At 34.7% G+C, this 16564-nt stretch overlaps 1 protein-coding gene across 4 annotated transcripts in view; it reads right to left on the bottom strand.

Annotated features, from left to right (window-relative positions):
- Positions 1–857: 857 nt before the first annotated feature.
- The window catches only part of PAN3 (poly(A) specific ribonuclease subunit PAN3), a 212657-nt gene continuing 196950 nt past the window's right edge, over positions 858–16564 (bottom strand). For all 4 annotated transcript variants that reach the window (XM_077158934.1, XM_077158933.1, XM_077158932.1 and 1 more), the window contains 4 exons: positions 13773–13902; positions 13138–13202; positions 6184–6322; positions 858–3822 (listed from right to left, as the gene is read on the bottom strand). In XM_077158934.1, coding sequence (XP_077015049.1) covers positions 3682–3822; positions 6184–6322; positions 13138–13202; positions 13773–13902 — 475 coding nt within the window. In that variant the 3' untranslated portion in view covers positions 858–3681. The remainder of the gene's footprint in view (positions 3823–6183; positions 6323–13137; positions 13203–13772; positions 13903–16564) is intronic.

Genomic DNA, 16564 nt, shown 5'->3' with positions numbered 1-16564 from the left:
GGCAGGAGAAAGAAATGAAAGGCATCCAAAAGGAAAGGAAGTCAAAAACTTTCCTTTTCTGAAGATGACATGATCTTTCACTTGGAAAACCCTGAGAAATCTATGACAAAGCTACTTGAGCTAATAAACAAATTCAGCAAAGTAGTGGAATACAAGAGTAATGTATTCCTAATTTTTGTCTAAACAAAAATCATTAATGTTTAAACAGACATTAATGTTTAGGAGACAATTTAGGGGAAAAAATTCCATTTAAAATAGCAACCAAAAGAATCAAGTATCTAGGAATAAGCTTGAACCATATACATAGTTATTTATCCCGTTTCTCCTTTGGCAATTATGGGGTTGACTATACATTTATTTAAACAATATGCCACTACAAAAGTTGCACACACTAAGTTTACTTTTCAGAAAACCAAACCTTCAGATGGTTCCTAGGCCAGATAAGTCCTTAAACCCAGAGTTGCCAGTATCTCCAAGAACATCAACCAATTCCATCCCTCTATCCCATATTGTTAACACCCCCTTTTAACATGAAAAAAGTGAGAATGGGCAACAGCCAAAATACCCATTGGGAGGAACTGTAACACAGAAGGTGGATTTAACAAATGAGTACAACTACTGAGTCATTATACTGATATTTCTTTTTAGTCTCCAGTATCATGGAGCAGCAAGCAGGAAAAACCTGAAATTGTTGAACGATAACTCATACCAGACTTTGAAATCAGTTCTATAACTACTTGTTAAAATGTACTTTGAAATTTATTGCTTTCTTGTATATATATGTTGTATTTCACAATACAAAAATATTTCAACCATCTTTTTATATGAACTGGCACAAAAAAGACAAATTTATTTCGGTAATTCTTTATTAAAAATACTGCTGTACACATAAAGACTGAAAACAGAATTAAAGATGAATAACACATATTGGGATCACGACATTAGAACTTAACATACTGGTGCTTTTTAGGGAAGTTGCTGACATCCAAATCACAGAACCAAGGTCAAAAGCCAAGTACAAAGGTACCCTCAAAAAATATTTACAATGAAGTAAATACACTAACAGAATTTGAAATAGGTACAAAAATTGAAATGGCCAATGTTACATGATTTCAAGGGTTGTCCCTTCTGTGCTTTCATCTGTCATAAGAGGAAGGCATGGGAAGCTTATATTCTTAATTTGACTGTTCTCAGGTATTAAAATCTTCCTATGAATTAAACAGACTAAACTTTCAGACAACCTCTTGAACAGAATTACACTATGGAAAAGAGGGTTCCCCCCAAAAAACACCTAAGCAGAATTGAGAGTTCTTTGAAAACCATTCCCAATAAAAACTAAGTGAAAAATAAATATAAAACAAAGCTAAAAAAATATGCATTACCTGACACCAACTGTTTTCTGGCTGACAATATTTACTGATGAAAACATATCAGCTGTCTAAGCTGTCTACCTTTTATACTCAAAGCAAGTCCTGAGGTTGCTAGGGGCTGAAGCAAACTAGCATTTACAATGCAAACATTCTTGGGTTTGTGATTTGAACTTGCCTTGCAGAGGGAAGTTTGCTGGTCTATACAGAATGAGAAATTCAAGCCCTAATATTTTACCCCTGCCCTTCCTTAGCTTTCATAAAACATTGGTCCACAAATTAAATTTTCAAAAAGTTCCCAAACCCTAAAACTAAAATAGATGATCCCCTTTCATTTTCAAAGAAAACAATATTGGAAAAAATCTCCAGCCCGCTTATAAATTAAGCATTTCATATTTCTTCTAGAATACAAGTAGTTCTTTTTTGTACAAAAGAATTACAATATGATTTGTCAAAAAACATATAAAAAGACAGCTGCTCTTCCTCAAATACATGAGCTAATGATAAAAGACTTTCGCATGTTAATGTCTCCAAGTTCTTGTTCCTTTTACATAAAAAAAGAACATTATGGTGGCAAATGTTATTCTTTGAATATTGAACATTATGTTCTTTTAAAATCCATCCAGATCAAATGCAGTAATTGATTTTCTTTTTAACTCAACAACTGATGTGACGAAACACAGCCTCAACCATACTTCTTAAAAAGGTGTAGAATATGTCTCCAGTCTTCAAAGCTTTCAGGTGAAGAGAGGGGCTTTATCTTGATGCAAATCTCAAGGCAGAGAAAATCATTTTAAAGCTTATAAAAAGTAGACAGAGAAATATTAAAAACTTCTCTGAAAACTACAAATAGGTTTAATTATTAAAATCGAAGACAGTGACATCAGTTGCAAATGCTTGTAAGTCTGTCCTGACCTTTTGAGTATCCACATTTTCTTCATAGTTCCACGGTGAGCACCCAGTGCTAGTAAAACATTCAGTGCTGGGAAAGGATATATAGTCTTCATTACTGATTTTTAAGAAAGAAAATTCCTATGTATTTGGCAGTCTTCAGTATCAAAGTATAGGTATTTCATTAACTAGAAATTCCACGAATACCCAAGTTTGGCGACAACTGCATGTCCAAATATTAAGAAAGTTAAGAGGAGGAAAATTGCAAACCTTTGAGATTGACTTACTCAGGAATATCCCACACAGTGAGTTCTTATCAAAAGTACTCTTACTTTGGGCTAAGCAGTGACTGCAAAGGCACAGCAGATTGTTATACCTCCAGATTCAGGCTGTCAAACTTCAGAAAGCTCTTGATGCCAGACCACTGCTGCATTTAGTTAATCTTCTTAACAGTGTCTTTTGTATCTGTGTCCAGTGTAAAGTACCATAATAAAGCTGTGGTTCAAAGATCAGAACTTTACGCAAAAAAAAAAAAAAAAGCAAACTGTAAATAACCTAAAGTAATATACTCCCGAACTTCAGGCCTTTAACACAATTTCTTAGTTTTTTTTCTATTTTTTAAAAAATGCATAAATGTAAATGCATCTGACTAGCAGGGAAACATACCTCTAAAAAAAAAAAAGTTTGGTTGAATTTGGAGCAGAGAGCTATATGCGCTCCTTCGTTTATAGTTTAACCAGTCCTGAGTCGGAAAGGATTTAAATCAATTAATAGGGGAATGCATGCCCAACAATTCACTGATACTTCTCTTTGTGTGCTCTTAAAATCAAAGCAAATCAAAACAAAAATCTAAATTTGAACTAACAGTGGGTGGCATACAGAGCTTGCATACAAATACTCTCACAAGAATTCTGCACTGTACTACATTTCTATGAAAATCATTTACCTGGTCCATTATGAAATTCAGGCCAACCTATCCCCCAAAGAGCAAATTCTGTAACCCTCAGTGACAAAAATGCTGCCCCGCATTGTTTCCCAAAAATGTCCTTGCAAATAGTTTCCCTTAATAAGTATACAATGTGGCAAAAGTTCAAAGATCTCAAAAAAAAGTCTTTAAAAAATTAAAATTAGTGCATATACAAGTGGAAAAAATAAAAGCAGGAACATCATTCACTTGATGGTGTTCCTTAATCTAAAATAAATTCTTCACAGAATATAGCCTCCAATGGCAGCCAGAGCTCTAGGAGAAGTGAAACATTCTTCCTTTCAAGTAACAGTGTACCTGACTGAAGTGCAAGCAGCTTTGCTCATCTCCTGTTTGTTTCCCAAGTGTGAAATGAGATGATGAAAACAGTTCAGCTGTAGTGCAATCTGCTATTGGTTAAGTTCCTCAGCAAGGTCCTGCGTGCTTTTTAAGCAAATACTACAACTGGCCATTTGCAGCTGCAATTAGTTCTTGAAAAGTATTTTCGAAGCAGCGCTTTAAGTCACTGTAAGTCACCACAAGGACACTCTTCTCATCTCTGGAAATGAGGCTTATTTTTTCTGGCACACCAGCATCTAGCTGAAACAGATATACCAAAAACAAGTTCATACCGTGCAGAAGAGAATCTACTTTATTTATTTTAGAAAATTTGCAACAACGAGATGAAAATTTTTTTTGCCACATTCCCTTCCAGATATCCATAAATATTCTACAGCAGTAATCAGGTTTGCACACAGCTTTTAACTCAGAAACTTTTCAAACGTAAACACTTCCCTATTGCTATCTATCTTTCATGCTTAACACTTGACATGCACTATATTCCATCCAGTCGATACTCCATAATTTAATTAGTTCCCCAATATTTTCTTACTTTTTGGTATCATGAATTACACTCCAACAATCGTATTCATCTAGTTAAGTTTTTCTTTGACAGAATTCCATTCTTAGGAGAAATCCTTACAAATATAAATGATAAATCAGAAAGATGCATAATTTTAAAGCTAAATACATGCAACCAAATTGCTTTCTCAAAGGTTATCAATTACACCACTGATTTATCAGTTGTACCAATTTACCAGCAACCAGTATCAAAACAGTGTCTTGCCATCCTAATTTGTATTTTTCTGAACTAGTGTTAGCAAACATTTACTTCTGTTATTTCTGCTTGCGTGAATGCCAATTCATGATCTTTGCCCACTTATCTATCACTTTGTGGCAGTAATATTTTAATAAGGTCTTTATAAAGCATAAATACTTATCCTTAGTTCATCAAATATTTTGTATTATTATGGCTTTCAGTTTATTTTTATTAGTTTTCAATGCACACTTTCCATTCTTGTCATTAATTCATTAAAATATGTTCACAACTGATTTTGAGGGCTTAAAATTAGTTTGAAAATTACTTTCAAACCATTTTGCCAATTCTTTTTCCCATCATTTCCACCAAAGTAAGCTTATGTAAAATTTTTACTTTTATAAAATCAATATGAACAGCCTTTTCTTTTAAATTATTATACTGCTTCCAACTTTAGAAATTTGTCACATTTTCAGATGTGGAATAAAATTATTTACTATTATTCTACGATGTGAAATAGGATTTTCATCAAACTTTCAATTATCTTAATAGTCATTAAATCATCTTCACTTAAGATATCATCTATGGTTTATTCCACAGGATCTACCTGTCAGTATTTATATTAGTTTCCATATTTTTAATTACTTGTACTTAGATATTATGTTCTAAGATCTCATAGAATTATTCTCTACTAATTGCTCTGAAGAAAAATGTTTTCCACTTAAGGAAGGTAAGGGGAAATGTGTGTGTGTGTGTGTAAATCATATAGGGTTAGTTCAGTGGCACACCTGCTTTTGTGCTGTCTTGATGTAGGTCACTGACAATTTTCTCTAAAGAGTTTTAAGGAGACTAAAAAAAAAAACATTTTTTCCCCTGAAAGGTTAGAGCACTGCACATTAATGGTTCTAAATTATGTGCCATAGTAGGTATTTTCTTGTAGGTATTTTCTTCTCTAGTACTTATAATTTAGGGACAAGTTAGACTGGGGATGAGCAAATGTTTTCTATAAAGAGCCAGGGAGTAAATGTTTTAGGCTTTGGAGTCACAGTCTTTGTTGTACATTCTTTTTTTTTTTGTGGTTTCATTTTTAACAACCCTTTAAAAATGTAAAAACTATTAATTTGTAGTCCACAGGCCATAGCTTGCTGACTCCTGGTTCAGAGACGAATCTGTATGACTACTAGAATTTAGCTCTGCAGACTGGTTCTGAGACCTATAATTCCGAGAACCTAATCAGGAAAATCTGTTCCTTCCCACCACCGTAAACTGCATTTCTTACAGGTCTTTCGATAACGCAAAGATCATCGTGCTCTCAAATAAACATATGACATCCTCCATCTAATCAGCTCATCACGTCACCCAATCTCCTGTTTACAATGGCTAGGCCTGCTGATTTTCCAGTAATGCACTTTTATTATTATAATAGCTTGACTGGTAAAACTGGAATTAATAATATGTGAATTGATAACATGCAGGGCATTCAACATGACTCACAATTCATTAGAACAAAGAAATTTAATATTTTTTTTTAATGTAAGCACAAAATTATTTTTTGTTTTTCCTAGGCATTGTTTTATTTGGTGTATCAAAATAACATGCAAATAACGTGCATTATGAAGGAGGGAGGGACATATTTTCTGGCATTTTATCATAATAAAAAGATTTATAATTAAAAAATCTGCAATTATTCGTGTACTAAAAAATTCTCCTGTTGTATAAAATGTTATTAATTAGTAACAACTAATAATTATTAATAAAATGTCTTTGTAAGCTAGAGTAAGAGTATATCCTGATTTTTTAAGTCTTTTACTATTTGTAGATGTTAACTCTACAAATTGAATCTGAAGTATCCGGAGACAAATTACCTTGTTAAGACAAGAAATGATGTGACTGAGATCAATCCAGGGAGCGCCCGCTTCTGTCACCTGGTGAAAGAGATGATCCCTAAAGAGCTTCAACAGGTAACGGTCTCCAGTCTCTGACCAGGTAGGGTCCTTCTGAAACCTACGAGAAGTCAATATTTCACATCATTAACACATATTGTATGCCACAAATTCTTCTTCAGATTCAAAACCAGTTTAATTTTTCCTTAATGAACAAGAAATTAGGGTGCACTCATATGTGTAGTGTTTGTTTTTTTTTAAATCCTTCAATAGTAATAGGGAAGCTAAAACAATTTTTTTGCCCCAAATTTTGTTAAGCCCAGATTGCCTATGGATTTCTTTTACTCATTTTATTGGCATGGAAGTGTATGACCTCCCTATTTTAATTCTCAATCCTCAAGGGCAAGCACATCTTATGAGTTCCTATTTTACACTGCCTCCTTTAGTTAAGCCCCAATCATTAGATAAAATGGGAAGGAAAAAAAAAAGTTTTTCAGTGTCATTAGACACCGGTTGAAAGCAGGGAGCCTTTTCCTTCCTTCAGCCTTAAGGGCAGAGCAGCGTGAGATGATCGGATATGTGCTCCATTTTATTGAGGAGCATAAAGTTGAAAACTGTTCAGGAAACAAAAAAGAGGTAGATTTTGGTTTTCTACCATTCCATCTGAAAGCAAGCTGCAAAAAACCAGAGGAATGACAAGAAAACCACAGTTAGTTTTCAGTGTCCTTTGGAACTTACAGTCTAGCAGGGAAAACAAGTATTATCAAAGTTATAACTGCATATTTTAATGCTCTTAGGAAAGAGATACGGTATAGACCAGAAATAGGAATTCATTCTGGAAGGCAAGTGAAGAGTTTGAAAGGATATAATGGATGCTTTTCCCAGAGGAATGTCACTTCTTGGTCATCAGTTTTTGTGCGGACAGAGCATGGAACACTTAAGAGACTTACAAATGGTCATGTGGCCAAATGAAGTTGGAGAGGAGGAGAAAAAGAGAACACAAGGAAAAGGGAGAGAAGGGGGTAAGCATGGCAAGGAGAAAGCAAGAGAAGGTATGATAGTGAGGGGAGAAAAATTTTAAAAAGCAGATTTGAAGCACGGGATGAGAAGTAGGTAGGGACAAGACCATGCAGGCTTTAGATTGCGTTAAAAAAAAATAGTCTTTATTCTAAGAACAAGGGGGGAAGCCTGCCATATGGTTCCAACACAATCATATATGTGATTTGTGAAGGTCACTGCAGAGACTTTCAATTAAAATGCAGAGGAAACACATCCATTTATCTCTGTGCTCCTTTTCAAAATTCCACTGAATTGACAGTATTAAAAAGGGTATAAACACAGAGACAAAGGGATCATAAGAAGCAACAATAGTAGACAGAAAAAAAAGTTCACAAAATTTGGAAGATGGAAAGCAGATGGCTAAGTGGTATGACTGCAGACCTGAACAATCTGAAACCTAATACGACAAGGGGCATTGGAAGGGGGAGGCCAACAAAAAAACAAGACAAACCCGAGAGGCTCAGAAACCCAAATCATCAGGTGTTAAAGGTGCAGGTATGGACTGAGGCCGAAAACAGAATTGATATAAAGGGTCTATAAACAACAAATAACATCTCACCCCCACCTCCACCTCTGCCTGGCAGAAATCTGGAGGTTTACTTTCCAGAAAGGGTGAAACAGAGAAGCACCAGCCTCAGGAATGGCATGCACAGCAGGGAATGAGGGAGACACTATTCAGCAAACATCTTCCCCTGCTTGGCTCTCCAAACCCGGCAGTTAGGCTTATACCACAGGAAGTTGGAAGATTCCTTTAGGGAATGCTGACCTCCCCAGGAGAAACACAACATTTGGAGTCTACCAAAAACAAATAAAATTCGTATGTAACAATATAACATTGTTTTATCATAAGTAACAGCACTGCTTTATCATGCAGCACAGTTCAACATTCTACAATCCCTGGCCCACACAGAGCTTCCTGGCAGCTTTTTAAACCTTGTTCTTAGTATAAATAGACAGCCAAGGATCAGAAATCTTTTGAAAAGAAAATAAAGCAAACTTGTTTCCTGAGATATTGCAGGGAATAGAACAAAACTTAAAACCAAACCCCAAAATCTATAATTGACAGCCTCAGATAAGCAAGAATAAGATGCTATAAAACAGAAATATTCAGAGACTAGAACAGTTCTTGAAAATTAGAAATAAAAGAGCAGAAACTTAAAAATTCAAAGTAGGATTAGAAAACTTTAATTTTAGAAAAAAAGATAATTGCCTAGAAAGTAGAACAAGAGAAAGAAAACAGAGGAGAGAATTGGAAAAATCAATCCCAAAGAAGTAACATCTGACCAATGGGAATTCTAGAAAAAGAGAAAATAAATTTTCAAAGAAATAATAAAGACCTTTTCTCAGAGCCAAAGGACTTGAATTTCCAAGACTAAAACGGCCTACCTAGAGCAGTGCGATGGTGGCTCAGTGGCAAGAATTATCACCTGCTGAGCCCTGGACCTGGGTTCAATTCCCGGAGCCCACCCATGCAAAAACAAAATAAAACAAAAAAAGGGCCTACCTGTTGACTCATCAAGATGAATCAAACACCCACTACCAAAGTACATCATTATACATTGCTGATTGGCAGTGATAAAGAGCCTTTTTAAAAGTTTGAGGGAAGAGGAAGGATTTGTAGAGAAACTGGCTCTGAGTCAGTACAAAAGTTAAAAGACAATGGAGCAAAAAACAAATACATAAAAACAAAACTATGACAAATAGAGCAATGCTTCAAATTCTGAACAAAACTATCACAACTACTATGTATACTGGAGGTTGTAGCTAACACAATCGCTAAAGAGGAATTAAAAGCACAAAAATTAGAAAGGAAGAAATGACAACGTGGGACAGAAATCCTAGAATGAGCTGAGACTCAGCATCAAGGGATTGAGAAAAACCCTAGAATGAGCTGAGACCCAGCATCAAGGGATTGAGACAACCTTCTCGACCAAAAGGGGGGAAGAGTGAAATGAGACAAAGTGTCAATGGCTGAGAGATTCCAAATAGAGTCGAGAGGTTATCCTGGAGGTTAGTCTTACGCATTAAGTAGATATCACCTTGCTATTCAAGATGTAGTGGAGAGGCTGGAGGGAACTGCCTGAAAATGTAGAGCTGTGTTCCAGTAGCAATGTTTCTTGAAGATGACTGTATAATGATATAGCTTTCACAATGTGACTGTGTGATTGTGAAAACCTTGTGTCTGATGCTCCTTTTATCTACCTTGTCAACAGATGAGTAGAACATATGGAATAAAAATAAATAATAGGGGAACAAATGTTAAAATAAATTTAGTTTGAAATGCTAGTGATCAATGAAAGGGAGGGGTAAGGGATATGGTATGTATAAATTTTTTTTTCTGCTTTCGTTTTATTCCTTTTTCTGAATAGATGCAAATGTTTCAAGAAATGATCATGATGATAAATATGCAACTATGTGAAGATATTTGTGAATTACTGATTATATATGTAGAACGGAATGATCAAAAGAGGAATGTCTGCATTTGTTATGTGTTTTTTGGTATTTAAAAAAATTTAAAAAAAAAAAGGAAGAAATGTAACTATAATTACTTACAGATGATATGACTGGGAAACATAAGAGAACCTACTAAAAAACTATTCAAACAACAAGGTATCAGGGTACAAAATTTACAGAAATCAGTACTTTTCAGGTACATCAACAAGCAGTAAGAAGCAGGAATAACAAGAATAGGGCTAATAGGGGAATCCCATTTATAACGGCAACAAGAAAAAGGGTCCAAAAATAAACTTAGTGGCTCTAACTACATGAAGAACTTGAATGTCACCAAATAATACAAAAGATGTCAGCAAACAGAATGCATACCAGGGTTTTGCTTAAGATGATGCAACAGCTAAAATGCAAATTCTAAGTTCATCAATAAACAATATTATTTTCCCAATAAAAATACCATCAGGTTTATTGGTGTTTTTTTTTTTTAACTAAACAAACTGATTCTAGAATTTATAAAAAAAATTAAACAGCTGCAGGAAACAAAAACAACACACAGTAGGATGGAGATGGAGAAGAACAAAATCAGTGGTGAAAATCTAGTCTATTTTTAAGTACTGTTTGGGCTACTTGGAAAAAAACAAACTTGGGATTCATACCCAACATCTTATATAAATCCGAAATATATAAATAATTTTGATATAAAAAAATGAAACCATAACATTCTAGCAGAAGCCACAGGAAAACTCTTTCATAATCCTGGAGTACAGAAGGCCTTTCTAACTTGCAACTATGACTCAAAATCCAGAAGCATAAAAGAAGTTTGATCAATTAGACTACATATAGATATAATCTCCATGGGAAATGAAGCAGAGTCAAAAGAAAATGACAAACTGAAAAAAATATCACAGAGAGTTAATCTCTCTAGTTTCTTCTACACATCAAAGGCAGGCAAGCCAAGTGAAAAACAAAAATGGGCTCAAGCTATAAATATAAAGAAAAGGAAATAGAAATGGATCAAAAGCATAAAAAATATATTCAAGCATGCTCATGAAGAGTAAATACCAAATAAAAGTGGAGTGAGATTCAAATGCTCACCTATCAAGGTGACAAAAACCAAAAGCGTGGCGCCATACTGCTGGTGGGGCACCCCTGTGCACTGAGCAGGGGCAAATCCTTCTGCACTAGCTGCTGACTCTACTGTGCAATTCCAACGGAGAGACTGTTTGGGCACACATGAAGTATGTTTGCCTACGTTAGTCCCCACGGCATTGTCTATATCAGTAAAAGACTGAAAATCACCCAAATGCCCATCATTTAGGGAAGTGGAGAAATAAATTATAAAACATCCATGGGCCAGACTACTACAGCATGGCCAGCACTGCACAACAGAGCATGGAGCCAGAACCACACCATCTGGGCCTGAACCCTGGCTCGTATACGTACTAGCTAGGTGACCCTGGCAAATTATTTAACCTCTCTATGTTTCAATGTTTCTCTCTCTGTTAAATGGAAATAAAAATACTTCCTACATCTTAGGGTTATTGTGAGCATTAAATTAGGTAATATTTGCAAACTATTTAGAATAGTGCCTGGCATAATATTAAATATACCTAAATAGAAAGATCTCCAAAATACACTATTAAGAGAAAAAAGCTATATATATGTATCTATATATATATAATACATATATATGATGTGTAAATTCTTTATACATTAAAAAATGGGGGAATAAGCATATATATAGTTGTATTTATAATTTTGGAAGGATACAGAAGAAACCAATGAATGAAGATTGGTGGGGGTACTGGGCAGACTGAAATGACAAGTAATGAGTATAAAAAGAGAGGCTTTTATCCCACTCCACATCTTTTTCTTATTAAAATGTGTTCATATATGACCTATTAAAAAAATTTAGCTAATACAAAGAGTTTTCTGAGAACAGTCTAAACTTTTGTTTCCAGACATACTATCAATAAAATGTGATCACAGAATACAAATATATCCAAACTTGCAAGGACTCAAAAAACTCACCTTTCTCAGGAAGCTACAGGAGGATGTGCTCCATTCTATCAAAGAGTAAACCAAGGGGGAAAAGCAAGCAACAGGGTGTCCCACACAAAGGGAGAGACAATGAGAAGTCCCAGGAGACTAGTGACGGGACGCTCCAGTTCTAGAGTGGGAGTGGGAGCCGGCTGAGAGCACAACCAGCCAAGTAGGAGCCCAAGGACACATGCTCCGGGGGCAATTTCTCTAAGTGGGAGAAAAAAGAAGGAACTGATAGGTTACCTATTTTGGGCCCATACTGAAAGGTTTTTTATAACTCTGGCAGAGTCTGAAATGAATTGCCAGTAAATAATTTTTTTCATTTCTTTAGTTTTCTGTACAAGGCAATCATTAACTCAAGGAAAACAAAATCCAAAAAACTTAGAAAAAGAAAGGAAATCATGATTTACTATGTGGTTCGGCTATGAACAAAATTTACATCTTAATAACGTCAACAATAAATACAAATTTAACTCAAAATCTATGGGTTAAGTGGGAGGGAAGGTCCAGGGAGAGAGAATGGGTGTATGCTTATGTTAAGGGAAAGGGGTAAAAGGTAAAATTCATTAACTGGATTAAAAATTGAAAAAAAAAAAAATCAAGAAACAGCACTTAGGCATTTATTTTTAAATAAAGAGATAAATACTAAAAGAAACAGCCGAAAGAGATTTTAAAAGTTTGTTCAACATATATTATAATGTTCTCTTCATTTGGAAAAATGATTTCGGAAAATTGTAATCGAGCCTTTTTTTTTTTTTGCTTTAAAGAAAGGCAAATGAACTTGAATTTCATGGTCAAAAATATCCCCCAGGCAATGATATTTATTAACATTCCTGAAAAGTAACATATAGGATAGCCATAACAGCACAGTCCTGTTCTTCCTGTCTTCAGCAGTTACGGAATACAAATATCAACTCTGCTTACATTTCTTGATGATTTAGTGGCAGAACTAAACAGTGTAAGACAGTGATGAGTGTCCAACAGCACTGACATGACAGCTATAAAAAATGTACTTTCACAGAAGAGGCACATTAACAATTAAATTTTTGAAGTCTCTAAACTGTCCGAGTTAAACTGATTCAACCAAGCTTCAAAAAGGAGACAGCGTAGAGGTAGTTTTAGTCATCAACTATGGTTCCCCTCAAAAGTGCAAAAGAAACCAGTGATTTCTAAAGCCATGTATTCTCTGTACATGTGTAAAATCCATAAGGACAATGGCACTTAGGTTCAAAAACAGCATTCTAATGGCTGTCAACCGTCTTCAGGTCACTTCACATGATATATATTTTTTTCAAATAAAACCAGTAAGAGGAAGGTACACTCGTTGTTATGCAAAATAGTGCCCTTGAATTGAAAACATTGTAAAATACTTTGAATCCTTACTCCGGCCTCTCATTGATTGTTCCCAATTTTGCTAGAAGCCTAAACAGTCTTCCATTTTGAACTTCCTACAAAACAGTTTAAAAAGAAAGAGAATGTTAACGTTCCAGCTAACTGAGTATAAAGGTATACAAAAAATGGTATCCCATACCAGTATTACCTTTAAATACAAATCCTAATAACCCCACCTTTTGTTTATACTTTGAAATGCAACATGTCCATTTCATTTGATAGTACTACTCAAGAACATTACAACCATTTTTAGAAACTGTTAAAGGAACTCACATGGAAAAATCAAGATTTTATTATGTGACCGTAGCAAAGCCATGAAAGAAAAGAAGAAACAATGCCTAGAGGCCTTAAGAAATTAAAATACTGAATGTGAATTTTGGACAAAAAATATCTGTAACCCATTTTCTAACCAATTATAACATTTTATTCAGCATAATACTTACTATGTTTTATAGCTGCACACTCAGATTTTGGTCTGTATATACTCTTTTAACTACACTTGCGAATATACCTGCAACCCATCTTTTAACTAACTATAATATTTTATTCAGCACAATACTTAGTATGTTTTATAGCTGTAAACACAAATTTAAGTCTGAATATACTCTTTGAACTACACTTGTTACCTTTGCAAGGTCTTCCTCTATGACATCGTTTCTCATCTGAGCAGCATCCAATTGAGTATAAAATCGAGCACCAATCATGGGCATGATGTCATTTACACTTCGCATCCTGTTTTGATCAGTCAGTAGATACCTAAGCAAAATAAAGAAGAGTCACTTGAATGCCAAACATGCAATTTAAAAACAGCAGAGCCCACAAACACGTAGCCACTGCTGCCATCATCATATGAGTGCACAGTACTTAAAAAAAATTTTTTTTTAAATATAAAACAAGTTCATTTTTAAAGCATAATTATATTTGTTTTCTCTGGAAAGTTTTAAAAGCTATGGAAAGCTGTAAACATGTCTTTTCTTTCACAAGTAGCAGAGATCAGTTCGATTTCTTCCTTTTAATATTTTCGTACCCTGTCTTTGTAACTAAAGCAGAAGATATTCATGTTTCAAAGGGCCCTTCCAAAAAACAAACATGCTCAATCTTCATAACTTTCAACAACCCATTATTGCTTATTCTGAGGTAAGCCACCTGATCATCTCATTAAAGAGGCCACCAACTCCTTCACTTTCTGCTTATTATTCTGCTTCATTTTCTTTGACTCATCACTGTCTGAAAATATCTTAATTGTTTACATGTTGAACAATTCTTTTTCCCCATTAGGGTGTAGGCTCCAGAAGATGGAGAATTTTCTTCATCTTGTTCAAAGTATCCTCAGCATCTGGCATGTTGTATGCATTCTTTTGATGAATAAATGAAGAAGCAGGTGTACCCATATAGATAATTTATGTCTTAACTAGTCATCTCTAACAACTGGAATGTTTGTATCTAACTATGCATACTTAACAAGCTATTTGATTTTGGCAAATTACCTCTCATGCCTGAGTTTTGTCATTTCTAGAATGCAGATGTTACCTACCCTATAAGGTTACCAGAAGAACTGACTGAATTAATTCAACTCAAGCAGATGGAAACCTGGCACATGGGTTTATAGCTCCAAAAATTTTAGTTCTTACTTGTTATTAAAGTATTTTTGCTTATTCACTTTTTTTTATCTTTTCATTAAATTTTTTTTTGAATTTTTTTTATTAATTAAAAAAAGAATTAACAAAACAATTAGAAATCATTCCAATCTACATGTACAATCAGTAATTCTTAATAACATCACATAGTTGCATATTCATCATTTCTTAGTACGTTTGCATCGATTCAGAAAAAGAAATAAAAAGACAACAGAATAAGAATTAAAACAATAATAGAAAGAAAAAGAAAAAAAAAAACACAAAAAAAACAAAAACAAAAAACCTATACCTCACATGCAGCTTCATTCAGTGTTTTAACATAATTGCATTACAATTGGGTAGTATTGTGCTGTCCATTTCTGAGTTTTTATATCCAGTCCCGTTGTACAGTCTATATCCCTTCAGCTCCAATTATCCCTTCTCTTTTTTTCTTTTTTAATTAACGGAAAAAAAGAAATTAACCCAACATTTAGAGATCATACCATTCTACATATGCAATCATTAATTCTTAACATCATCACATAGATGCATGATCATCATTTCTTAGTACATATGCATTGGTTTAGAAGAACTAGCAACACAACCGAAAAAGATATAGAATCTTAACATAGAGAAAAAAATAAAAGTAACAATAGTAAAATCAAAACAAAACAAAACAAAACAAAACAAAAACCTATAGCTCAGATGCAGCTTCATTCAGTGTTTTAACATGATTTCTTTACAATTAGGTATTATTGTGCTGTCCATTTTTGAGTTTTTGTATCTAGTCCTGTTACACCGTCTGTATCCCTTCAACTCCAATTGGCCATTATCTTACCCTGTTTCTACCTCCTGCTGGACTCTGTTATCAAGGACATATTCCAAATTTATTCTCGAATGTCTGTTCACATCAGTGGGACCATACAGTATTTGTCCTTTAGTTTTTGGCTAGACTCACTCAGCATAATGTTCTCTAGGTCCATCCATGTTATTACATGCTTCATAAGTTTATCCTGTCTTAAAGCTGCATAGTATTCCATCATATGTATATACCACAGTTTGTTTAGCCACTCTTCTGTTGATGGAGATTTCGGCTGTTTCCATCTCTTTGCAATTGTAAATAACGCTGCTATAAACATTGGTGTGCAAATGTCCGTTTGTGTCTTTGCCCTTAAGTCCTTTGAGTAGATTCCCAGAAATGGTATTGCTGGGTCGTATGGCAATTCTATATTCAGCTTTTTGAGGAACCGCCAAACTGCCTTCCACAGTGGTTGCACCCTTTGACATTCCCACCAACAGTGGATAAGTGTGCCTCTTTCTCCGCATCCTCTCCAGCACTTGTCATTTTCTGTTTTGTTGATAATGGCCATTCTGGTGGGTGTGAGATGATATCTCATTGTGGTTTTGATTTGCATTTCTCTAATGGCCAGGGACATTGAGCATCTCTTCATGTGCCTTTTGGCCATTTGTATTTCCTCTTCTGATAGGTGTCTGTTCAAGTCTTTTTCCCATTTTATAATTGGGTTGGCTGTCTTTTTGTTGTTGAGATGAACAATCTCTTTATAAATTCTGGATACTAGACCTTTATCTGATATATCATTTCCAAATATTGTCTCCCATTGTGAAGGCTGTCTTTCTACTTTCTTGATGAAGTTCTTTGATGCACAAAAGTGTTTAATTTTGAGGAGTTCCCATTTATTTATTTCCTTCTTCAGTGCTCTTGCTTTAGGTTTAAGGTCCATAAAACCGCCTCCAGTTGTAAGATCCATAAGATATCTCCCAACATTTTCCTCTAACTGTTT

This window comes from Tamandua tetradactyla, chromosome 4 (genome assembly GCF_023851605.1).
Source record: "Tamandua tetradactyla isolate mTamTet1 chromosome 4, mTamTet1.pri, whole genome shotgun sequence".
NCBI lineage: Eukaryota > Metazoa > Chordata > Mammalia > Pilosa > Myrmecophagidae > Tamandua > Tamandua tetradactyla.
Note: the sequence above shows the minus strand (reverse complement) of the source record. Positions and strands in the feature narration are given on the sequence as shown.